This window comes from Colletotrichum siamense (assembly GCF_013390195.1).
Source record: "Colletotrichum siamense strain Cg363 chromosome Unknown KSG_Cg363_contig01, whole genome shotgun sequence".
Taxonomy (NCBI): domain Eukaryota; kingdom Fungi; phylum Ascomycota; class Sordariomycetes; order Glomerellales; family Glomerellaceae; genus Colletotrichum; species Colletotrichum siamense.
The window spans coordinates 7916504-7941771 of record NW_023501014.1 but is presented as its reverse complement, the minus strand read 5'-3'; the positions used below and the strand labels follow the sequence as shown (position 1 = coordinate 7941771).

General features: G+C 48.7%; 7 protein-coding genes across 7 annotated transcripts; 4 read left to right on the top strand and 3 right to left on the bottom strand.

Moving 5' to 3' along the window:
* Positions 1–1590: 1590 nt before the first annotated feature.
* Positions 1591–3437, top strand: qutD-3 (putative quinate permease; the record flags this gene model as incomplete). The annotated part of the gene is made up of 5 exons (XM_036633866.1): positions 1591–2013; positions 2075–2188; positions 2245–2646; positions 2709–3017; positions 3069–3437. 5 exons carry the CDS (start codon positions 1591–1593, stop codon positions 3435–3437), a joined length of 1617 nt encoding a protein of 538 aa, XP_036502202.1.
* An 877-nt stretch (positions 3438–4314) lies between these two features.
* On the bottom strand, positions 4315–5181 carry FUM2-1 (Cytochrome P450 monooxygenase FUM2; the record flags this gene model as incomplete). The annotated part of the gene is made up of 2 exons (XM_036633865.1): positions 4315–4485; positions 4540–5181. The coding sequence occupies 2 exons, from the start codon at positions 5179–5181 to the stop codon at positions 4315–4317; spliced, it is 813 nt and encodes a 270-aa protein (XP_036502203.1).
* A 1188-nt stretch (positions 5182–6369) lies between these two features.
* On the bottom strand, positions 6370–7236 carry CGCS363_v002015 (uncharacterized protein; the record flags this gene model as incomplete). The annotated part of the gene is made up of 1 exon (XM_036633864.1): positions 6370–7236. The coding sequence occupies one exon, from the start codon at positions 7234–7236 to the stop codon at positions 6370–6372; it is 867 nt and encodes a 288-aa protein (XP_036502204.1).
* Positions 7237–10222: 2986 nt separating this feature from the next.
* Positions 10223–11546, bottom strand: CGCS363_v002014 (Transcriptional activator ARO80; the record flags this gene model as incomplete). The annotated part of the gene is made up of 2 exons (XM_036633863.1): positions 10223–10988; positions 11038–11546. The coding sequence occupies 2 exons, from the start codon at positions 11544–11546 to the stop codon at positions 10223–10225; spliced, it is 1275 nt and encodes a 424-aa protein (XP_036502205.1).
* Positions 11547–15501: 3955 nt separating this feature from the next.
* Positions 15502–16649, top strand: bcpA-1 (Carboxyvinyl-carboxyphosphonate phosphorylmutase; the record flags this gene model as incomplete). Its single annotated transcript, XM_036633862.1, has 3 exons — positions 15502–15997; positions 16051–16317; positions 16369–16649. The coding sequence occupies 3 exons, from the start codon at positions 15502–15504 to the stop codon at positions 16647–16649; spliced, it is 1044 nt and encodes a 347-aa protein (XP_036502206.1).
* A 4187-nt stretch (positions 16650–20836) lies between these two features.
* Positions 20837–21535, top strand: CGCS363_v002012 (uncharacterized protein; the record flags this gene model as incomplete). Its single annotated transcript, XM_036633861.1, has 1 exon — positions 20837–21535. The coding sequence occupies one exon, from the start codon at positions 20837–20839 to the stop codon at positions 21533–21535; it is 699 nt and encodes a 232-aa protein (XP_036502207.1).
* Positions 21536–22112: 577 nt separating this feature from the next.
* CGCS363_v002011 (putative transcriptional regulatory protein) lies at positions 22113–24628 on the top strand (the record flags this gene model as incomplete). Its single annotated transcript, XM_036633860.1, has 6 exons — positions 22113–22181; positions 22281–22375; positions 22446–22613; positions 22670–22822; positions 22880–23181; positions 23241–24628. 6 exons carry the CDS (start codon positions 22113–22115, stop codon positions 24626–24628), a joined length of 2175 nt encoding a protein of 724 aa, XP_036502208.1.
* Positions 24629–25268: the final 640 nt, after the last annotated feature.

Here is a 25268-nt window from a genome sequence, read left to right as displayed (position 1 = left end):
TATTCTTAAGGTGCGATGCGACGGGTATTGTTGCGATACCCTCACTGAAGAAGTGCAGCTCTGCCTGACGTTTGGTCTTTGGACTGCTGACTTGCATGTGGCTTGAAAAAGAGGACGACGTCGTTGGAGGGCTTGGCTAGTTCACGGGACAAGAAGCGGGAGGATCCGGCTCATGCACTATAACGGTCTTGGCGAATCGGCGGGACCAATTTGAGATAAAAGCACCTTCCGCTTTCAGGATCGCCCTAGAAGATGCTTGCAACATCATTGGAAGCCCTACGGCTTTCCGAAGGCCAAGAAAACCTTCGCAAATTGCAGACCTTGAGCGTTTTAATTGAAGGAGCCTCAAGTGCAACCAAAATTACGCGTGAGATGCGCGAATATTGCAGAACGGTGGCTATCCCAAGACTGCTCCAAGCTATTCCAGCCAGGCAAGCAGCCTGCCGCAAGAGAAATCCGGATGCTCAATCGGTTCGGCAATCGAAGGTAGAGACATGTGGGAAGAAGGCCGTTCGATCCCAACGATAGGCGGCCAGTCGGGAGAGCTTCGCCTCCGAGTCATCCTGCCCGCGCAACCCGTGAAGACTGCAACCCTTCTTGAGGGGTTTGAGCCAAGATGTTGGGAACATCGTATATCCAGAAGTCGCTGGAGCGACGATCCTCTTGGCGTGAACAAGAAAAGAACAAGCAATTGTGCAGCGGAATGAAACGAACGGGCGAGCGTATTTCCACCGACACAGCACGGGGGCAAGCTCGCAGATAAGCACTGGCCAGGCGCAAGATTGGTGCTTTATCACCCCAACGAGTCGGAAGAGTCTATTGCCGTTCCCAAGCTGGAACTCCGCCGCCGCATTGACGAACGGCGGCTCTTTCGGACGACTTGGGTGGCGGGCGGGTTAATAATTATCACCCTCTCGCCTCGCCTTCGGCTGGCCGGGATCGGAGCCACTGCAGCACGGGCCATTGTGGATCTCCATCTGTCGGTAGATGGCCGAAGGGTGCGTGAATCCATCAACTAATGGCAATCTGTCAATCTCCAAACGTCAATGCCTGGACCGGAGCAGAGGGGATGTACGTGTGAGATATATACTGATTCTTATTCGCTGCCCCGGGCTGCAAGTTTGTCTCTCTCCATGGGGAAAATCATGAAGCGGATGCTCCACGGGGAAAAACGCATCCCCGGCCAGGGTAGCCGCCCCATTTGAGGCTCGGTGGAGCCTCAACTTTTTCAAGGGGACGCCCTGAATGCAGAGTGCCGGATATGACGACGACCATCTTTCATGGACTGCAACAGTCTTGCAGACTGCGGCCTCCAGAATCTGATCTGCTCAATCTGTCTTGCTGCATTGTCAACAATATGCCTCATGCTCCCCAGTCCTCCACTCCGCAAACCCCGAAGTGGTTGCTCCAGACTATGGGGCAATGAAGATTCGAGCTATGGGGTTGCTCCACCTGAGAGAAAATACTTAGTGATGACCGGAGCCTCGACCTGTTCACATTTTCCTTCCCTCCTCATCCTCGAGAAACCCATTTCTCGACCATCACCCATTTCCGTCGCTTGACATTCCATTCAGCTTTTGTGTCGCTGCTATGGGTATCCTCACCGTTGTTGAAGAGCGGCCAACGCCGCCGTCGGTTTACAACTGGCGCATCTATGTGCTCGCCATCATCGCGTCCTGTGGATCTTGCATGATCGGATACACCAGCGCATTTATCGGAACAACGGTAGCTCTCGACTCTTTCAAGGACGAGTTCGGACTCAACGACATCTCCAGCGCGGCAAGAAACCTTATCAGCGAGAACATCGTTTCTCTGTTTGTTGCAGGTGCTTTCTTTGGAGCCCTCCTCACATACTGTCTCAGCTACTTTATCGGTCGCAAGTGGTGCTTAGCGATTGGCGCCACCACGTTTTCGCTCGGTGCTGGACTTACCTGCGGTGCTACTGGTAACACTGGCTTGGGAATCTTGTACGCTGGACGCGTTTTTTCTGGACTTGGAACTGGCGTCGCGTCGGTGAGTCCGCCTCAGATACCGCTCAGTATGAATGTCCAGTCGTTGACGATAAACTTCGCAGAACATCATCCCTATTTACATCTCCGAACTGTCGCCTCCTGCTATCCGCGGTCGTCTCGTTGGTCTTTACGAACTTGGGTGGCAGATTGGTGGTCTTGTAGGGTTTTGGATCAACGTAAGTAACGAACGAAAACTTCATATGGGAAAATGCCCCCCTAACACATGGCGTAGTTCGGTGTCGAAGCCCACGTCCCCCCTGGCCGAACTCAATGGATCATACCCTTCGCCGTTCAACTTATTCCATCCGGTCTGCTGTTGATTGGCTCTTGCTGGATTCGAGAGTCCCCGAGATGGCTCTTTCTCAAGGACTATCGCAAGCAGGCGATGGACAACCTCTGCTGGATTCGCCAATTGGAACCGAACGACATCTACATCCAGGAGGAGATTGCTGCTATTGACAAGATCTATGAGCTTCAGAAGTCCACTGTGGGACTTGGCTTCTGGCAGCCATTCCAGGCACTTGGTCAACGCCCTAACCTTCAGTGGAGACTGTTTTTGGGTTGTATGCTCTTCTTCTGGCAGAACGGATCCGGAATCAATGCGATCAACTACTATTCTCCCACCATCTTCTCAGTAAGTCTTGTCTCTTGGCCATTTCCTGGGAGGTTGCGTTGTTGCTGACTGTCGTTCGCCAGAGCATTGGCATTGATTCGAATACTGTGAACTTGATGACGGGCATTTTCGGTGTCATCAAGGCTGTCATGACCTTCGTCTGGCTGTTGTTCCTGGTTGATCAGCTTGGAAGACGTAAGCTTCTACTGATTGGTGCCATCACCGGCTCCATCTGCATGTGGGTCATTGGCGCGTATGTCTGCGTCGTCGAGCCGACGAAGAACCCTCAGGATCACTTGACCGGTAGTGGCTATGCTGCTATCATCTTCTTTTACCTCTGGACTGCAGTCTATACCCCGACATGGAACGGCACCCCTTGGGTCATCAATTCCGTGAGTCAACCCTTCCAGAGTCTCTCAACCATTGGCTAACATTCTATACAGGAATTCTTCGACCCCAACTTTCGTTCTTTGGCAGGCGGCGCCACCACGGCAAGCAATTGGCTGTTCAACTTTCTCGTATCGAGGTTCACGGAGCAGATGTTTGCGGCTATGGGCTATGGCGTGTACTTCTTCTTCGCCTCGCTCTCCTTCTTGGCATTTTTCTTCGCCTTTTTCCTCATTCCAGAGACCAGTGGCGTTCCGCTTGAGAAGGTTGACCGCCTCTTCGAGATCAAGCCTGTATGGAAGGCGAACGAGACGTTGATGGCTCAGTTGAGAGAAGAGGAGGTGCAGTTCCGCACAGACGCCAAGGGCGAGGCTACGCACAAGGAGGTTGCTAACGGCAACAAGTCTGAGTCTGACTCAGCTTAGGTCCTGATGAACACGCACAGTAAATAGAAGCCAATGATTTTGGAAACGCGGAATTCAAAACGAAGTAATAATCGGTATTCGAACGGAACGAACACATACATTACCTTGAATTCAGTGTACGTTAATGGCACCTGAGGCTTTTCGAAAGTCTTGGCATAAGATTTGCATTTCGTCACCTATCCTAGTGACTTCCCACTTTTTGCATCACATCCTTTGCTCAAACCCGTCCTAGGTTGATTGAATCCTGTGAAAATTATCCACCATTGGCCAGGCTGATTGAAATCCCGCTGGAGCATACATAATCTGCATACGTTGATGTTTTGATTGGCTTGTGGTGCTTGGGTGGCGATGCCGTCAGTCCAATCTGGTCACTTCATCTTAATGCAGCATACTCAAATGCAATTCATTTAGCACCTGCTTTCAGAAGCATCAGACTCTGGGAAACTCCTCACGGAGGAACTTAGGACGCAATTGCTTTCTCATCTCGTTTGCCATGTTCAACTACCCAGCAAACTTTGGCGTTGCGTGTGAACTGTAACTTGCTGGACGACTATCGCGTGATGGAGGTAACACCGCCGGCAGGCGTAATCTTTGAATAGGCGTTCCGACAGGCTGCATGCAACTTCGCATGTTTGATTCAACGCCAACAGAATGGCTCTCTACCGAATTGGCTCCATCAAAACCATGAGAGGCAGCTTCTCCCAGAGAATGTACGTCTTCTGCTTCGTCCAATTCGTGCTTTCGGCACAAAGAGATAGATTAAAATGCCACAATGTCCTCGCCAAGATGTACCGCATTTCATGCCAAGCCAAACTATTATGTATTAATACTTTGATTGAGCAGCGGGACTTGTACATAGCTGTCAACTGAAAGGGGCTTACTTCATTCCGATGCAGTTCCGGGGCCCAAGAGAAAAGGGCTGCACGACATCTTTGGTGTTTGGCTCAAACTCTGGTCCAGGCAGCCATCTCTCTGGAACGAAAGCCCCAGGGTCTTTGAAATTACGCGAGGAGTGATTGGCGGCAAATTGAGGCACAGACACACGAGTCTGGAAGTTTTAATTAGCGTGATAAACACGGAAGCAAGGTTGTGTTCTGCTCACCCCGGCCGGGACCCAATGTCCAGCAACGGTGCCACCGACTTCGGGAACCTCCCGCCAAACCCCGACTGGTACAGGAGGATACCACCTGAGTGCCTCATTAAGTACGGCTGTCAGATAGGTCATTTTGGAAAGCCTCTGAATCGTCAACTCTTCCTCCGACTCAACCTGCCGAATCTCTGTAACTAGACGAGCAAGTTTGTTTGGATTCTTGAGAAGTAAATATGTGACGCCGCTTAGGATGGTTGCTGTAGTCTCGGATCCCGCCACCATGAACAAAGACGAGTTTGTATACATGTCGCCTTTGGTGATCTGTCTGCTGCCAGGTTGGCTCAGAACCAAGTTCCAAATGTCTGCATCCTCCTTTGTTGTTTTGATGCGGCGATCCACACGTTCAATGGCGTGTGCGAAGTGCAGCTCCGAGGCTTTCTTGAGGTGGTGAGGTGTAATCATTTGCACCAAATTACCGAGCCATGGCCATTCACGGCCAATCTGGGCAATCAGGTTGGCCTTGAGATTTCCAAAAATGTTACCGACCCATTCCGAATAGCTTGAGCTAGCTAAAAGCCCAAGTGGTTCGCCGAAGGCCAACTCGGCCATGATGTCGAATGTTGTGAGATTGTACAACTTGACCATATCGAACATCGTTTGTGGGTTCGTTTTGATGTCTCTCAAGATACTCTCAATTAGCTGGTCGACATACTTCGAGATGAGCGGGTTTTGCGCTTGAAGGCTTCTTTCGGAAAATGCAGGCGAGAACACTTTTCGAAGCTGACTGTGCTCGGCGTCGGGTATCGTTGTCAATAGATTTCGGTGTCCATTTGGATCCGGTCCGTACACAAGTCTGTCTTTTGGAAAGCTCCTCTTCCCACCAGTCTTATGGGAGTATATGTCTTTCCACGCCTGGCCATCGATAAAGCTCAACCTGGTAGCTCCCACGCGAACCACGCTCCCATATGTGTTGTGCAGAGAAACGAGCCACGGAACCATGTCTCCACTTGTCTGTATTGCCATGAACGGTATGTCGGAGCAAGCAGCGTATTTGGGCCCCGGGAAATGTGCAAGTGGGTGGAAAACCGCGTTGTAGGTGGCATATAACATGCCCAGTCCTACAAGCTGCATTACAGAAGATTGCCGTGAGCAAGCATTATAGCGAAATGTCTCAGCAGGCACGTACCAAAAAGGTGATGAAAATGACTATTTCTCTTGAAGGCAGTTGAAACACGTTGTGATGGAGGGAGCTTGTAAGAGTTTGCCACGCACTCCCTCCAACGTTGTTTGTGTCTAATGGCATCATGCTCCTGGAAAAAGATTTTGTTGAATGCTGGTTTCTCGTTTGAGTAAGATGTGTGACGTGCCTTTGGGGAATCTGTGAGTCATGGAGGTCTTTATGTGGATGAAGAGCGTGAGTTGTGCAGAGGTTTTCAGTGATCTAAGGCGTGTTGAGATGAGAGAACTTCTTCAGTCGGAGTTCCCGTCATCCGAATGGAGAATCGGAGCGGACAATAAATTTGAAGACACCGAGCCGGGATCACGGGTTGAAATTGAACTCCCCGAATGAGAAGACTCCCCGACAAGCAAGACAATAGACAGGCAGCTGTATGTGGAAACCAAGGTTTAGGTTAGGGATCTAAATAGGACGCTTTCTTGTCGATCAATTAGCTGCAAACAAGCCTTCTCAAGGAAGGGGGTGATTCGCAGGTATCACCTATCGGCTGATACGTTTCCCGCGGGACTAGACAGGGATCACGAAGCTGTTATGAGAGCTATGGCTTGGAGCATTTGAAAATGAATTGCATCATACTTCGTAGGAATCTGTGCCCTTTGCTAATATTACGGCGTATTTGCAGGCTCTAGGTCTTTACCGTGTGATCTGCTTCGAGGCTCAGTTATGGGAGTTAAGAATGCCCAATTCGAGGTGATTGTGTCCATAAACGGCAGCTCCCCGTCTTCAATATTAGTAGCAACCCCGTTGTCAACCCCCAGCGGGTACCGCCATTCCTGAGGTTCAGAGGGCGCTGGGATTCCAGAGTTTGTAACGATGAATGGGAAGTCCTCATCTCCGATGTTATCATTCAATCGAGTTTGTGCTCGCAGCTCAACGATGTATTCGGGGTCTTCGCAAGATAACCCGGAGCTGGAGTGAAAATCTCGTCTTTTCGCCCACGCCGTCAGCACAGCCTGGCCGAGAACTAAGCAAGATCTTTCGGAGGCCTCCAAAAGTCCAGGGCGAAATCGGTAAATAGTCGCAATGTTTTCCCATGCTCGGTCCCCCATATAGTGATCAACTCTCTGCCCGAGAAGTACAACCACGTAGAGCAGGATGTCGTACTGGAAGTTAAAATCCGCGAACCAACTAAACCCATTGCTCTGAGAGTGCTCATATAGAGATGCGATATGCTCCAGGAATGCGGCAGCCCCCAAGAATGCACCCTCCGCCTCATGAACACCCTCGGCTTCTGGTCTGGATCTGTCGTTAAGCCCCCTCATCAACTGGCCTTTCTGCACAATGAGTCCTGCTCCTAAAGCTTGAGCAAGAACATGAGCTTGCCCCGCGTGTGTATTACATCGATACTCCAGAATATGTTGCAAGCCTTCTTCAAGAATATCGAACTGGGTAAGATAGTAGCCCATTTGCTGATTCCTCGAATCGACGAATAGAGGGGGATGAATAGCCAGACTGTTGAGCTCCGCGGCCATTTTGACGGGCTCTAGGCCCGGCGTGTCCACAAGAAACTTCGTCAACTTATTTCTGATCAAGCAAATCACCATCTCTGATGGGCCATCGCGATCCAAAGTCGGCAGAGTTGCTGTCGGGAAGATATCGGCATCATTCAAGTTACTTGGCTCTTGAACATCCCAATCTCGCGGAAGCAAGGAATGCCCAAAGCCAGAGAAAAGCGCAAACTTCGAATCAAGTGACACAAGTTGCCACCATATCCTTCGCCGCATCTCGGTTTCAAAGGGCCCAAGACCAAGAGCGCGCCCATCTCGATGAAGACCCATTTTCTGAGCGATCCGAATGACAGTGCCACTTAGAACCCATGAACTATGGCGATCGTCTTTCGCCTGCAAAGAGTACTGCTCCACCCGTCAACGAACGAAATCTACGTGCAGGACGGAGCATACCATGTACAGGCAAAGCGTTTGCAGCACTACCAAATCGTCTGTTCGCATGAAGTCCAGATGTCGAAGAGCTTGCTGTGTGGCTTCAGAAAAGGTCACTGTGGCTGATTCTTTGGATATTCCCAAAGACTTGCCTCATTCGTCCTCAGTCATTGAAATTACTGCCATCAGGAAGATGGAAAGCATAAGCGACATGATGTTGGATGATAGACCACGAGGGCCGTTGGTGGCCTCGACGACAAAAGGCTGAAGGCTTGGCACATGAATCACCTTTGTGAATGGATTCACACGGTCTAGAAAGGTCTGCCAAAGCTTGAACACAACGGCCGGACTTGGCCAAGCATGTGCTGTGCTTGTGCTAATGTTTTCTCCGTCAAGAATGAGATCAGAGTTTGACATTGAGGGCTTGGGATACAGGGCGTTGTTGCACTCTTTTTCGTCCAAGTTTATCAACTCATGCATCGCTCGCAGCTATTTCATCGACTTCAGTAATCATGCACCTTGATGTCAACCGAGACCTTCTTACCTCATCATTCACCATACCTATCAGGTAGTTATCCATGAATGTGACTTTTCCATTTGGATTCTCTACCAACTTTCCATCCGTAGTCCATTTGGATACATGTGATGGCTCCGTCGGAGTGTGGGAGTGTGCACTTTGAGGCGTGCCGTTTTCTCTTCCAGAATCATTACGACGATTATTAGAATTGTTCAAAAGCTCTTCACATCGTGCTAAGCGGGCTTTGAGAGCTTGATTGTACGGTCTCCTCCCTCGAGCAGGAGCTGGTGTCCCTGGGACACACGGAGTGGATGACTGCAATATTTAGTTTATGCGTATCTTTATTCTGAGACGAGTTGCTGGATCGGTACTCATCCATACTTTGATGCAATTGTTGCATGGAAGATCTCGGTTGCATTTGATTTTTCGTCTTTGACAAGTCACACATGCAATCAGGCGTATGCCTGTGTTCGTTCGGTGGTCGTCGGGGGAAAACGACTCCGATTCCGAAGGCCCCGATAGGAATGAAGCCATATCCGTAGTACTTGTCGTCAGGCGTTTGCTCGAGAGTTGTGCTTACGTCAATTAAACAGAGCGATGAGGCAGGATTGATGCTTGACAAGGTAAAAGGTACTCCATTCAAGGTCGCGAAAATGAATGTCGGTCGGTTCTGTACGTGCGATTGTCCGAAATGGAGCATATATGGGTTTCGGGATTGAAAGTTTCTCCGATGCTCCGCGAATAATTCTCCTGGCACCGAATGGATCATCCGACACCTAGCGCCAGACGATGCACTGCAGGCAGGAAAGCTGAGGCCTTTTGAGGCTTGGACTATGTCCGACTTTGACGGCCATAACATTTTTCATCTGATCTGCATCTGAGACACCGTGTGGTATTGCAGATAAAAAAGCATATGGAATCTGCACTACAAGAGACTCTTTCTTTCCTTCTAACTTTTCATCTTCGCAGTTTGCCGCCTGAAGGCGCAACTTGTTGACCGTCGTACGACTCTCACGGGGAATCATTCAAGGGCCAGGATAGCTCACTACAAGAGACTTCACGATTGTCAAGTTGCACGTAAGTCTGTGCAGACCTGTACGAATTGACTCAGATGTATTACGGTGTCTTGATGTCGAAAGGTAGAGGAATAGAGAAATGGGAAGCTAAGGAACACTTGGCAGGCTCCAAAGCATATCCCAGGCGCGATCCTCTGGGTCAAGGATATCAGACGAGCTTCCCCATAGTCCGAAAGGAGCTAGACTCCTGTCCAGTGGCAGAGAAAGCCAGTCCCCTGATGGGAAGCAAAGATCGTTGGTTGTTGTACCACTGAGGGCCCCCACCTCGCCATCGTTCCACTCTACAAATGATGGAAATGATGACAAGTCTCTTGGATTGGTACAGGGGGCCATTCCTTGACGAAACCTTATGACGTATGCCTCTAGAAGCGATCCATACCTCAAGGCAATATGCATATCGTCCAACGTACCAGTCTTAAAGACACTTATGCTCGTTTCCAGAACGGCTAGTGATGCCTGCAGTTCTGTTACCTTTGTCCCCAAGCTAAGTGCCTTCAGTAAAAGTATTGAAGCAGTGATGACGCGCAAAAATATGCGCACAGGGCAAAACCGTAGCGTTCCAGATTCATAAAACCTGTTCATAGAGGTAAGGATTTCGCATGAACCATCAATGACTTCTTTAATGAACTCCGATTCGATAGCATTGACAGGCATATTTAAAATGGCTGCGTTTGCCTGTGCTGATGCCAGCCTAACGCCGCCTAATGCACGGTCGATGACCCCTTGGATCCCCAGAGAATTCATGAAGATGCGTGTGTAATTGTACTCAATCAAGAGCTCTTCTTGATAGTGTGCTGGAAGAACTGAGTTTCAAATGGTCAGGCCAGGTAGGGTTGAACTGAGGAGTGGCACAGCGAACTTACTAGCTGGTTCTATGTATGTATACTTCCAAGTACGGAGTTGATGCCTGAAGCGACGCACGATCGTTGTATAGCGACCATTCCTGAGTAGTTCTCTTGTTCCCATTGGTGATGGAAACAACATGTCATTCACTGTTCGCGATATATTTGTCAAATCTAGCCAAGACGACAAAATGCTGGAATCGTCGGCCAAGACGATGTTGTTGAGAGAGCACGGGGGTATATTCCGCCGGTATCATCGAAGCGCAGCCGAGTCGGTTTGAGTGTTGTTCTACCAGAATGTAAAGCAGTTGGCAGAGAGACTCCGGGCGTAGCCCAAAATCTGTGGGGGTTGTAGTAGCGTGTTCCGGCTCGCTCATGTTGAATAACCCTAACTCCAGAGACAGGGACTGCGCGCAACCAAGAAGCATCCAGGACATGCGGTCTGATGTTTTAGCGGGAGCAACAATATCTCGGAACCATTTCACATTGATCTCGTCCGTTTTATCCGCTCGGTTACTGTGTTCAGTGTCTCTCGGGTCGTCTTCAGTCAGCAGCAATGACGAGTCCCATCCATCGGCACCTGGTGGAAAGTGTATAGCTCGTGAGTGCCACTCTACCATCAGAAGCAATGCCTCAATGGAGCCTATTGTACGAGTCTTAGCCTTTGATCGTTTTTCCTGGCCGAATATTATCCTCAGGATGAGGTGTTGGCAATGCTCCCACAGTCTTTGGTGGATCAAAGTGCTTCTTGCAATTCCACCTGTTCCTGGAAGCACATGGTATCTTGAAGAAATCAAGAGTATCACGCAGCAAAGAAGTGGCTCCTGAGTAATTAGGTTAAAGTGCGCGTCATGGCTCGGGTTGAAGTTTCTCGAGACTAGTGACAGTGGCGCCAAATGTTTGAAGAATCTCCACCATGATCAGTTCGTGCTGCCAAATCATGTCATAGGGGCCTTACAGGTCCATGTAAGTAACCGCTTCTTCAGATGAAAACCACCCCATTTTCGTAAAACGGAATGCATTCCACATTCTGAGCGTCTTGGGAGATGGCACGGGAAGTTCGCTAGCCTTTGCTGCTACAGAAGGTGCTTTTTTCGGGGTGGATAGATCGATCACTGTCTGCGGGGCTGTATTAATAGTGGAAAGTTCGGCCGGCGAGTCCCCGTTCCTATTTTCAAGAGCAGCTTGAAACAGTAACTTCAGCGCATCGTTCCCATTGGAGACAAGCGTTCTCATCAATGTTCCGTTCAAGTCTCCAGTAACATCGCCTTCTCTTTGCTCGTTATCATTGTCAAGTCCAACTGCGTCAGGTCGAAGAACTTCAAACATTGACTGGGAATTGTCCGACTCTCCATCTGCTGGCGACGTTGTATTGGCGTCTGGTACAGGCCAGGTGCCGCTGGCGACACCATTGACAGCTGGTTCACTGACCACTTCTGAGGCAGCTTGCGAACCGCCATCCTTCATGTTGAGGTGGGCGGAATGGGGTAATTCTTCATACATTATCAGTGTGATTCTCGTGATGTTCGACAATGCCAGAAAAAAAAAAAAGATTACCTTTGTCTCTCGTTGTGCTCGATCCAAGTTCACATGGAATCCGAATTTCATCATCGGCACGACTGGAATGATGGGACCTCTCCACAGGAAAGACGCATTCCCTTAGTTCTCTTTTGCATCGCAAACAAGATTTCCCAGGCCCGTCAGTGATGCAGCGAATCTTCTTCCTGCGGCAAAGTTTGCACGCCTTGTAAGTACGGCGGAAGTTTCGAATCGGCCTTTCGTTCTCGGCGGGAGGGACGGATGCCATAGCCTGTAATGAGCCGTCAATGATGGAGATGGATCTTGCTTGTTGGGTGTGATGTCGATGAAAGCGAGAATTCGGGGATGGAAAGTGACGGCAAGACTGCCGGGTTTGTGTACGAGCCGTGACTTTCCGGTGGCATGGCCGGAAAGCCACGGAGAGCAGTGGAGAAATGTCCCGCGGTGGACAACTCGGTTAGTCTATGTTCATGGCCCGCGCCATTCCCGGGGTTAGAAACACAATTCTAGAGGGTATGATTGGTTGTCTTAGCCATTTGCGGGCCGATTGCCGTTAAGATCCATGCTTGCGTGTCAATTTACACCTTAATAAGCCAGCTCGGCTTTAGCGGTTAAATCTTGAGTACTTGGGGATTGCTTATTGGCAAGTGCTTGATTGTTGAAAACGGCCTCCTAATTAGGTATGACGCAACTTCCACTAATGCCATCGTATCTACTGCCTGCAGGCCTCGGCCCCAGGTAACTGCGTTATGTAAGCTACGTAGTTCAAAAAAAGAGACTTTTTAGGACTAATTAATAAGGTACTTATAGCTATACTACTATAAATCCTCCTACGCTTAATACTACTATATCTTAGCTAATAGAGCTATTTACTACGCTAATATTATTAGTATCTCTAATAATATAATCTTTAAAAATTAATATAAAGTATTATTATTAATTAGTATTAATATATATTTAAAGGTTTCTTATATATAAGTAATATATAGCTAGTTTATTACTAAGTTTCTTAAAAGTTATATATAGCTTAATAAACTAAGCTAAATTCTTTAATAATAGTTTATTTTACTATTTATTAAGATTAGTTTATTTATTCTCTTAAAGTTAATATTTTTAATAAAATTTATATAGAAGTAAAGATATTATTAGAAATTAGGATTATTTAGATAACTAACTATAGCTATCTCTATATTATAAATATTAATAAAGTTAAGTTAAGCTATTTTAGAAGAGATTAATAAAGATATTATAGAGGGGTTAACGTAATATTATAATCCCTACTAGCTTAGCTAGTTTTATAGCTATACTAATCCTTACTTTTAAGGTTCTCTATAACCTTAAGAGATGAGGCTAAATAGTAGTATATCTGTTAATACCTTGAAGCTTATTAGTAAAAAAAATCTCTTTCTAGAACACTAAAAAACTAGGTAACAAAACCAAAGCCATTATATCTATGAGATAGACAGCCCTTGCAGCACCAGCTAGCCTAGCTACCTAACTACCTATGAAGGCAGCCACTCGTAGTCTCAAGTTAAGTAACGAAAGCTGCGATGCTTATCCCCAACCTCTATCACATCGATCACAGTGTTTTCGTCCACTGGACCGAATTCAAGGTCCCTCTTGTGATTCTCATATTCTAAAGCGAAATGCAACCCTATAGCCGCAATGCCTGTGATGCCCGTCAACCCGCAACCAATTGCTGTTCCTTTGGTGTAGAACGGGCTGTCCAACAGGTTAGCTTTATGACGCTCATGCGCAACAGTACATTGAAAGAGCTACTGACCCATCAGAAGTCGGAAAGACCACACTGCTCATGAATGAAGAACATTGCCCAAGTGTTGCTAGGATTGCGAGGCCTGCGCCCTTTTTTGAGTCACCGCCCTGGTTGTTCAACAACCATGTGATATTGATGCACATGGCGGGGAAAACTCCACAAGAGGCGAGAAATACACCGGTGTATCGTGCCGCAACTTTTGATTCATCTCGAATTAGGACCAGAATGAGATAGCCGGCAGTAGCCATGACGCTACCACCACTGACGATAAATCCACGCATGCCGTAACGGTCGCTAGCCCAAGCTGCTGCAACACAACAAACAAAGGCTGCCAAATACGGTGGAGCTGTCAGACCTTGCGCTGTGACAGACGAATAGCCCATATCGCGGACAATAGTTGGGAGAAAGTTTGATAATGCAGCAAATGAGTAGTTGTTGCAAAAGTGAATCAGCGTATGCACGTAGTTTTGGTAATCAGTCATTCCTGCAAACACTTGGTCCCATCTGATGGCAGACTTTTTTGTGTTGTCTCGTTGTTGCAGTCTCTCTACAGCGAAGGTTTTGTCCGCTTCCGACAAGTGAATCAGCGTATGCACGTAGTTTTGGTAATCAGTCATTCCTGCAAACACTTGGTCCCATCTGATGGCAGACTTTTTTGTGTTGTCTCGTTGTTGCAGTCTCTCTACAGCGAAGGTTCTGTCCGCTTCCGACAAGAAATTTGCTGAACCAGGTGAGTCGGCCAGATAGAACCAAGTGACTGCACCGAAGGCAATCGTTGGCGCTCCCTCTGGTTTCGTTAGGTCAGTATTCTCATTGTTAGGATGTAAACTTGCCGATAATGAATAGATATCGCCAAGGCTCCAGAGACCCGCGAATCTGTGTGATTCCAAAGGCAAGGGCAGACGCGAAGCAATTTGCCAGGGCCGACATTCCAATCAGGAGAGATACTCTGAATCCCAGTTCGCGCCGCTTGTAAAACATGGACAGAAAGTACGGGGCACCGGCGCCGAAAGCTGCCTCAAACAGGCCGAGAAAAGCACGCGAGGCTGCCAGAGACCCGAGATTATGCGCAGCACCTGAAGACATTGCCGCAGTGCCCCAGCTAATAGTTTCATAGGCATCAGCGATATTCCACAATGATTGAAAAGATTTTGAGGGGCAGCCCACAGAATGCATAGCACTGCCACGTACTTGCTGGCAGGGAGTATCTTCCAGAGGAGATTGGTCCATTCAAACACGACGTAGGCGATATAAAATGAATTTAGAACCCAAGCCCACTCAGAATCAGAAAGCTTTAAATCAGATTTGGCTCCGGCGGCTTTTGCGTTACCGATGTTGCCACGGTCAAGGTAGGAGAGGATGTAAAGGCAGCACACAATGGGAAGGAGATGTCGGTCAAACTAAGAACTCCAGTCAGATGATTTCGGTCTGCGTTGTATCGGGTCAACGTACTGATCTTCGAATTCGAATGTCGGTCTGCTCCGATATTGCTGCGTGATCTCGCACTGCTGGCATGTCAACATCCTCGACTTGCTTCGCCTCGACTGATACTTTATCGTCAGATACGGCTTGCGCCATCGCTTGCCGTCAGATACAGACTCTACCTGTTCTTAGTAAAGTAATGCAAGGTACACAAAACCAACTGGCTCTTGTAAAGCCTGTGAAAGAAGAAATGAATAATGGGCCATGCAAACATGTTCTATTCCACAAGGAAAGCCACTGCTTTATGTGTATGATATCCGCACTTCTCCGATCGCAACTTCGATCTGCAGCTCCCTCACTCAATGCAAGTGAATGCGGGGAATAGACTTATCAAGTGGAGGCTTGAGGAACATTTACCCCAGATTCTCTGATTGATCTACACCAACCCTGGTCGCACGTTTCCTTGAAGTCAACCGTGTGTCCTAGCTTATCCGTTCCTTTCCGTTTGGTGTTCCGGATAGTCAAGGAACACAAACAACATCTCAAAGCCGTACGTATCGTTCATGGCAGTTATAAATGAACACGTAGGTTTTCGAAAATGGACCGAACTTGGCTTCTAATAAAGCAAACAATTTACAATCCCAAAGACATACGCAAGAAAAGCAACTCAACTGCATCTCCTTTATCATGTCGAAATCAATTGTCAACAGCATCCCCTACCCCTTCAAATTCAACCCTCCGGTCGTGGAGAAGAAGGGAAAACCAGGGCAGACGGAGAACCTGACTACGACGCTTGTGAATGTTCGAGGGAAGATACCCTCAATCCAGGCTTCTCGCTTGCGGACAATGATGCTAGAAGCACACAACGATTCCGACAAAATTCTAGCCCATGCGTGCACTTACGATGGTCTCTCATCTCGCCTAGTCGAAGAAGCAGGCTTTCCCGTGGTCTTCTTGGCTGGTTATGCGGTTGCCAGCGCCTACGGGCTTCCCGACACCGGTTACATTGCCATGTCGGAAATGTGCGACAAGATTGGAGAGACTGTGCGTCAGGTGTCTGTGCCAGTAATGGCTGATGGTGATACTGGCTACGGAAGTCCGCTGAACGTTAGGCGAACAGTCGAGAGCTTTGCTGAGGCTGGGGCTGCCGGCGTGATGATTGAAGACCAGACTTGGCCTAAGCGTACGATATGCTCACCATTTCTTGTGGCTCTCTTCTCACTTTGACATGAACAGGTTGCGGCCATACGAAGGGAAAGTCCGTTGTGTCACGAGGCGAGGCGTACGCTCGAATTCAGGCGGCATGTGATGCCCGGGATCAGGGCAAAGATATTTTTGTTCTTGCCCGAACCGATGCTTTGGTCATTGGATGGAATGAGGCATTGACACGAGCCAAAGAGTTCAAGAGAATTGGAGTCGATGCCGTCTTCGTCGAGGCCCTACCCGACCGAGACGCTATGCGCAAGTGCGTTGAAACACTGCAACTCCCTACGTTTGCAAACAGTAAGTGAACCACACTCTATATCAAGATGCAAGATCTCTAATGTGAAGCAGTAATCGAAGGTGGAAAGACTGAAAATTTGTCAGCAAAAGATCTGGCTGAACTCGGGTTTTGTGCCGTGGCATATCCTTGGACCCTCGTCGCTGCGAAGTTGAAAAGTGTGCGTGAGACGCTCGAAAGCTTGAAAAGAAGCATGACAGTCGGTGCACCACCTATGATTCTTTCTTTTGACGAAGTCTGTGAGGGTGTAGGTTTCAAGAAATACTGGGAACTGGAAGATCGGTATAAATATGATGACGATGGGCCGATCAACGTCAACGTATCTTCGCCCTGAGGGAGACCGAGAGTCAAGCTTTCATTAGTGACAAGGAGGGGTGCAGAGTACAATTTGACGGTGATATTCTTTTTCAATTGACCTCTTTGTCGTAACGCTTTGCAGTCATTTAATCTATCACCGTTCCGGCGCTTTGAAACCCACCAGTACTAAAACCGCGATTGCCTCTACAAGGCTCGTCCAGAAACATGCTCCTAATTCGGAACGGTCGACAGGATATCGAACCTGGGGCCACAGCACATGCTAAGACATGTGGGTGACGCTGGCCTTCTCCCCCTCCTTTTTTCCATTTGCATCTATGACGACCGGACCAGCTGCGAGATCCTCCGCCTTAGGGTACGCAACCTTATGGACGGTGTACCAAGGTCGATTGAACAGGCTTTCCATGGACTCTAGAGATCTTCCAGAGGTTTCCGGCATGGCAAGATATACGTAGACAAGGGAAACAGAGCAGATGACTGCAAAGAATATAAAGGCACCATAGCGCTCGGTAGCGGCCAGAAGTGATGGCATAGCTCGCGAGCAGCCAAAGTAAAAGGCCCAGTGAAAAGCCATGAGAACAGATACGCACAGAGATCTGATACGGATCGGAAAGACTTCTGCACTGACAAGGTAAGGGATGGAAAACCATCCTATAGACCACGCGATGGCATGCAAGTAGATTGCCGCGATGGCAGCTTCGCTTGCTCGCCTGGCTGCTGGGTCTGCAGAAATGTCTCCTGGGTCTCGTCCGTTAGTCACTTTGAGATAGACGCCCACAAAAAGAAGGGTGGTGATCTGGAGACATATTCCAGTAAGAAGGGACCGCCTCCTGCCGATGAAATCGATGACGAATACTGAAAAGACCAAAACTGAGACGAATTTGAGAATCGCATAGACTCCAGTAGCAAGAAGACGACCTTCCTCGCCTTGGATGCCTAAATATCCAAAAATGGACGGGCTATATTGAGTACTGGATTTCGTCATGGGTCAGGACCGGCGTACGTTCTTGGGGTCGTGATACTCACATTGCGTTTGCTCCGCTCCATTGGGAAAATAAATGCGCCAGAAACATTAAGATGAATCGTCGTCTATTAGGAATGTCGGCCCACGTCTCCTTTGCTAAATCAAGTATCGAAGCGCCTGATACAATCTCCAATTCGTGATCCAGTTGGGCCTCCATTGCTCGGAATTCGTCTTGCACGTAGGGATGATCGGCTGGAAGTTGTCGAAAGTCACAAAGGACCTTGAGAGCTTCTGTTGATTTTCCACGAGACAGCAGGAAACGGGCAGACTCGGGAGTGAAGAATGTTCCCAGACCCCACATTATCGCAGGCGCGATCTGGAGGGCGGTTGGCAGCTGCCATTGGATTTGGGAACCTGAATAGTGTTTCGTGATGCCGTAGTTAAAGAAGAAGCCGAACACAACTCCCAGCTGCTGACAGCAGGTGTATTGAAGAGTCAAGAGACCGCGTATCGACCGAGGGGCAATCTACACTATCGATCAGTTTGCGAAACACGGTGCCTTGAGATAGCTCGCGTCCCTACCTCGGAAATGTACACGGGAGGCAGCACCGTTGTAGCACCTATTCCTACACCAGAGATGATTCTCGAGAAATATAGACCCGTCATATTTCCACTAGAGAATGTTTGCCCCAAGATTCCGGCAATGTATATCAATGTGAAGATTTGCATTGTTAGCCGACGGCCCAACTTCTCAGTGAGGCTTACGCAGGCCAGACAACCAAGAACAGCACCACCCGTCGCGATAGCCACAATCCAGCCTTTTGTATTCGAATACTCGCTTTCAGATTGATCACCTATCCCAAATCGAGTTTTGAAGACGGACATTGTGACCAGGGATGCGATATTGCCTGTGGCGAGAGGCTCATTAGCTGGATGCATGCGTTGGATGACACCGATGTATCTTCGGTACACACCTTCGTCGAATCCTTTCGCGACCCCTGAGAAGCTCCATATCCAGGTGCAGACAAACAAGTATCGATTGAATATCTCTCTGGGGCTGTTTCGTACAGCAGCTGTTGTGGCACTGATGAGGGACATTTTGAGCAGCTTGCTGAGTTACACTAGGTGAGAAATACTGCTAAACCAGAGCTTGATGGTTAACATTAGTGATAAGCACAATCGCTTCCTGATATCTTTGTCCACCCTTGTCATGATTCCACAACCTTCCCCGGACCCCGCGAGCTGCTGCGTCCCGGATTCGGGGGATACTACGCGGAAATCCTAGGCAGCTCACCATTTAGGGGGTGTGATTCGGAATTGCGCCGAGGGTCAGGCCCGGGTCCTGTCCGACGATACTAATTACCGGAGGATTTCCGTCCCTGCCGATCCCACACACTTGGCGAGAATCTTATGAGAGAACTTGTCCATGAAATTTTGATTATCTGTGATTTCGGATTGGCTCCTTGACAAAGTCTTTAAACATTTGATTGCGCCTGCTGCCAGTTGCCAGTTGGACAACATCGCATAAACATTCACATACGTTTCTCGCAATGAACTTCTATCCCGTGCCCCCGATCATACAGGCCGAACTTTACGTTCGGATTCCAGACGATATGCGTTGCCTTGGAAAAGACACCGAGTGGCGCGGTGGCTTTGCGCGACAATTCCAACATATTTTTCTCGAGGGACCAGTCGTCGATAATCTTGGCAACCTTTATATCGTGGATGTTCCCTACGGTCGAATCCTTAGGATTGACCCGGCGAAGACCATTACCGTTGTCGCGACATGGGACGGTGAACCCAATGGGCTTGCTGCAACTCATGACGGTCACTTGGTTATTGCAGACTACAAGCAGGTACGCAGAATCCACCGCGCCGATTCGCAACATCTTAGCCTTACCAAGTTGATCGTGCTCAGGGAATCCTCTCCTTCGATCCATCCAATCAGAAGATCAAACCACTGATCACCCGGCGTCATCTCGAGCGATTCAAGGGCCCAAATGACTTGATTGTTGATTCTCAAGGAAGTGTTTACTTCACTGACCAAGGCCAAACCGGTATGACAGATCCAACTGGCAAAGTGTACAGGTTGTTGGCTGGCGGAAAACTGGAGACAATTGTTGAGAACGGCGTGTCCCCAAATGGACTCGTTCTCTCGCCCGACGAAAAGTTTTTGTTCGTTGCGATGACAAGATCTAACCAGGTTTGGCGTCTCCCTCTTCATTCTGATGGGACGACAACCAAAGCTGGTGTGTTTTTTCAGTCATTCGGGAACGCGGGTCCAGATGGCCTAGCAATTGACGAAGAGGGGAGCCTCTTCATCTGTCATCCCAGTCTAGGATCCGTCTTCGTCGTAGATTCGAATGGCATCCCCAAAGCACGCATAGTCAGTGGGACGAGTGGTATCAACTTGACGAACTGCTGCTTTGGCGGGCCAGAGAACAAGACCGTTTTTATCACAGACAGCCTGGAAGGAAATGTGCAAAAGGTCAACTGGCATTGCCGTGGCGCAAGATCACAGCCAAGACTCAGGACGTAGTAGACCTGCCAAAAGTGCGCCTGGGCAGAAGAGAACTTCACCCCCAAGCGAGAATTTTGCTTTCTCCCAAGCAAATATCATATCGACGTTGCAATGCGTAAATGTGCATCGTATGCTTACATTTCACTACTCACGCGGCACCAAATCTCCAACTGGACGCAATCACACAGTTCCGTTCGTCGGCATCGTCGGCAATTCCGAACAGGTGTTCTCGTTTGCATCGCGGCGCAGTGTTGGTGATGAGATACGACTTTGTCGAGACACCCACGGAGACATCATTTGCCGCCAACATCCCTGAAGATTGGCACCAGCATCCTCGATTGATTGTCACCTGCATCCCTGAGCCATGTGGTGAATAGCCAATCGCAAAAGCGTAGAAAACACAAAGTTAAAGTTAGCCAATTGGATCATCATTTTAGCTGAAACATCAGACTTAATTTCAGGTCAAAATGTTGGGATGAAACGGAGCTGGGTCTCTGCAGTATGTGAGCATGTTTGCGGAAAGCCTTGGTTTAAAACAGCATGTGTAACATGCGCGTGCGCGCACAGCCATCACCATTTGTAGCATCAGAGGCAAAGAGAGAGCACGGTTATTACAGCAGGCCGAATAAAACCATAGAGTTTCCCCCCAGAATACGCTCGTTGCAGCTGCTCATTGCACCTTCAGACCATCTCATGAGCTGCATGCAACTTCGCACCCAGTATGGCTTCAACTCCCGAATATCAGCCCTTCCTGAAATACTCGGACGACCCGGCGGCCGAGGAGACCAGTCCTCCACAGCATCCCGTTAAACGCCGTACGACAGTACTATCCCACGTGCTGGTCTTCGTTGCGACATCTTTAGTGTGGGGTTTCGTCGTTTTTCTCATCGTCCCTTCACCATTGCCGACAAGCTCGACGCAAGTCTCGGCATCGACTCACCCCACGATACTGGAGAATCACCTCGCCGGCATACGGCACAACGTCACTTCGGGCAAGCGTCTTATAAATTGCGGCAACTCGACCGAAGAAGCAAAAGCCCAAGGATGCAAATATGACATCTTGCTCAACCACTGGGTCCCCGGACCTTGTTTTGACAAAGAATTGGTCGACGAATATCGCGATGACAATAGCTGGGGCGCATTCTCTGATATAAACATGACGCACCGCCTGACTATTGACGAAATGTCAAACCGAGACTTTTACTGGACGTCGATTCGCGATCACATTAACCATTGCGCTATCATGTGGAGGCGGCAATTCTACGTTCTCTTCGACGAAAGGCGCGCCATGGATACCGTCGTCACAAGTCCAGGGCACACCGAGCACTGCTCCCAGTACTTGATGGATGTCACAGAAGGAATGTTTAAGGAGCCGACGAAGACAATGAGGGGGTTTGCCGGTTGTTGGATTAAGGATTGAGACATTCCGAGCAAGCAGTCTAGGATATGTTAGGGTGACTTTGCAATTCGAGCTTCGTTTAGGAATAAACACTGCTGTGCTACGTTCCGCGGTGCTGTAACTCTCTCCGTTGGTATGGCCTTCGACTCTGCGCACGGTAGTTCCGACGGGACTGGGCCTGCTAGCCAGAGCCCCGGCGGACGCTCGGCGATAGCGATTCCCACAATGAGATGGATACAGGTCCTGAAAAGGCGCCGTCTTTGGTAAGCAAAAAGTGAGATTAATTAACGCGTTGGAAGCCACGAGTTCCAACGTCCAATCAGAATCGCGGTAGATGCCCCTGGAGAAAGCGATCTTGCAGCAGCGACATGTCTGTCAGGAGATCCGCGAGACGCAACCTGCGCGGGATGATCCCCACCCATACACTGAGCGGGGCAGAAGACTCTGGTCAAAATAGCCGAACCAAGCCGATTCCTCCACCTTGACACGCCTCGTCGGAGTCAGTCCGAAAGTCATGCCGCAATCGATGGCTTAACATATGAGGGGATCACAAGTGACAAACCGTGCATTGGTCTTCTCATTGAAGGTCATGACCAAAATGAACCCCGCTCCAGATCGACTGCCCCGGCTTCCCGCCTGTCAGTTGTGTTATCAGAAGAAAATCAAAGTATGACTCCCTAAAATTCAAGAGGGTACCTATCCACAGGTACTGCAGAAGTGATTTCATAATTCACCTAGGGCGGGCAGCTAATGTCAATCTTTCAAGTGTGACAGTACAAGGCCAGCATGCACCCCTTGTTCAAGAACGGGTAACGACTGCATCGTGCTTAACTCTGGTGGCGAAGAAACACTCTCTCGAGCGTAAGAGTTGGGCCGCCCCTCGGGCCCTCCTTGTTCTGGCGATTACATGACATCTAACGGCTATTCATAGAGAGATTGATCGTTTAGAGCAGCGTGACAAAGAATTATCTCAAACTTTACATACTTTTCATGTCGATGAAGCCTCAACAAGCAATACCACGGACCAGCCCACCGCGGAGGCCGATCCGGCGGTCACCTCGATTGAGAACTCTACTGTCTCACACGGTGAGGGACTAGGGTAAGTCCGCACCTTAATCATGATTTCTTTCTCGGAAGGTTTCTAACAAGCATGAGATTTATGGCTTCGCTGTTCACCGATCCAGATTTGAGAAGAAATAATATAGAACTACTTCAACTGCTGGCAAGAGTCCCAGGCGCCCCTGAGCCTGCAATTCAACCTTGCGGTCTTCCTTCTAATGAAGATGGCGAGTTCCTGTTCGAAAAATAGTATGCCAGTCATTTGAAGCATTCCATTGAACCACTGTTCCTGACACCATGACGCAGTCTGAGTTGGTCTCACGTGCAGAGTCCTTTTCTTCGTCGAGACGAGGTCAAGTCTCTCTCAGGCCGGGTATTTTTACTCGTGCCGGCTGATCAACCCGCTTCAAATCACGATTTGTTTCGCGCATTCATGATTCTCGCAGTGGGCGCAGTATTCCCATTCAAGAACGGTACTCATAGCCAGCACCCGGAAGGATACTACCTCGCCGCTTTGCAACACATGGGGTCGGACTTTCTTACACGAGGCTTGGCCTCTATCCAAGACCTTCTTTTGATATGCCGATTTGGTATATACCATCGTATAGGTACGTCTGGTTCCAATGCGTATTGTCGCCACACTCTGTGCTCACGCCGTTGTTTGAAGGCACGTCAATCTGGGACGTGATTCGGCTTTGTGGTCGTCTATGCATCGAACAAGGCTTACACCTTAACGAAAATCCCTCTTCGAACTTCATGCAGGCCCAAATGGAACGACGAGTATTCTGGCAGTTTTACATGATCGACAGATATAGTTCTACATTACTTGGAAAACCATTCGGTATCGATGACCGCGACATTGAGACCAGCTTTCCAGCAGATGCAAATGACGAGGATCTCGTTACTGCAAATCAATCTTCAAGAGATTTTGCTGCTTTTCGGCTGTCGCATATCACGCTTGAGACGACAGAGATGACCGTTTTCTTTACCTCCGTGCGCTTGCGACAGATCTCGTCCAGAATCCACACCGAGTTCTCTAAGCTTGCGCGCAACTACTTCGAGTCTTCGCAGAGTCATTTTGCTCCCGGATATATATACACAACTCTGAGCCGCCTGATGCAGGAGCTACAGCATTGGAGAGATGATTCTCCGGTCTTTCAACAGCCAAAATGTTTTTATGAGTCGCAGAGTTGGTATGATCTATTGCTAGCCAGGGAGGAGCTTTACCTTGTCCGACGAGCCATTGACCTCGTGCCCAAACGAGACAGAAAGACACCTCGTCATATCTGCATTTTATGCCTCAGGACTGCACTTCGAACCATTTGGATCTATTCAACACTGTGTCAACAGCGCCCACTCATCACACACACACGCAGCTATTTTCATATGATGTTTACGGCTGGTCTATCTGTACTGTTTTGTGTTTCAACGGCAACAAAGCTAGAGAAAGAAGACATCTCAGATGCCACAGCCGGTCTGTTTCAATGTGAAGAGACATTGAGGGACATGGCCGAGCAGCTACCAAGTGCAAGACAATATGCTGCTGTTTTCGAAGCTCTTCGGCGCGATACCACGCGGAAACTGAACAAAATTCTCGACACATTACAATCAGACAACGCATCCCAGAACATAGGGCCAGATAACGTGACCCCAGCTTTCCGACCATCATCATTGGATAGACCATCAAATGCTCTGAGAGCCCCAGACTACTTGATCCTCGGCTCGCGGGGCTCCTCGCAATCCAACATTCTGGGCGCGAATCTCAATGCGACACTTCAAGAAGACAACTTTGGAGGAAGCATTACAAATAACGTCCCGTTTTCGTTCCCCATGGAGAGGATTGTACCAGGGGACACCGCAATGTCACTCAGTAGTGTGAGAGACAGTCATGCGGCGCTGGGGGTATCAGATGACTTCTCGCCAAGAAGCGATCTCTTTGACTGGGCATTCCTGAATGATGAGACTTTGTGGAACATGGAGTCTGTCTTGGGAGAATATGTGTATGGAGACCCAGATAGACACATCGGGGCTCTGGATGCTTTCGATTTCCAATAGTAGGGTATAAAATAGCTTCCCAAAGTTTACCTCGTCTGGACTTGCCTTCCTGTTTGCTCTTAGATACATCTCACGTGGATACACAACATCTAACTGTAAATACGTTCTAGGAATACCATTTAGGCACAGTATCATGAATGACATGTCATGTCGCACGGGCTTCTTGTTACAATGGATGTTGAAAACAACGGATCATCATTAATGAGCGGATTTAGATACTGAATTCAATCACCTTGTAGTTCTTTCTAGGATCGACTTCTGGCATAGTCTAACAACTTCGTGGCTGCTGCCATGCCTGTTTGGACTTGAGTCTCTCTAGTTGCTGCCCCAATGTGTGGCGTACTGAGCGCACCAACGTCCCACAATGTACCGTACCTCTCCTTGCTAGGAGGCTCTTCCTCATGACAGTCCAATCCAGCTCCCCAAATGAGTCCTTCTGCAAGGGCACATTCTAATTCAGTTTCGTTAATAATACCTCCCCGAGCTGTGTTGATAACTATGGCTGTGTTTTTCATGATTTTGAACTGTTCGTAACCAAGAAGATGTCTGGTAGCGGGTGTCAACGGCATGTGAACCGTTACAACGTCGGAAGTTGATAAGACCTCCGATACTGACTCGGCGCGGGAATGAGGAATTTCAT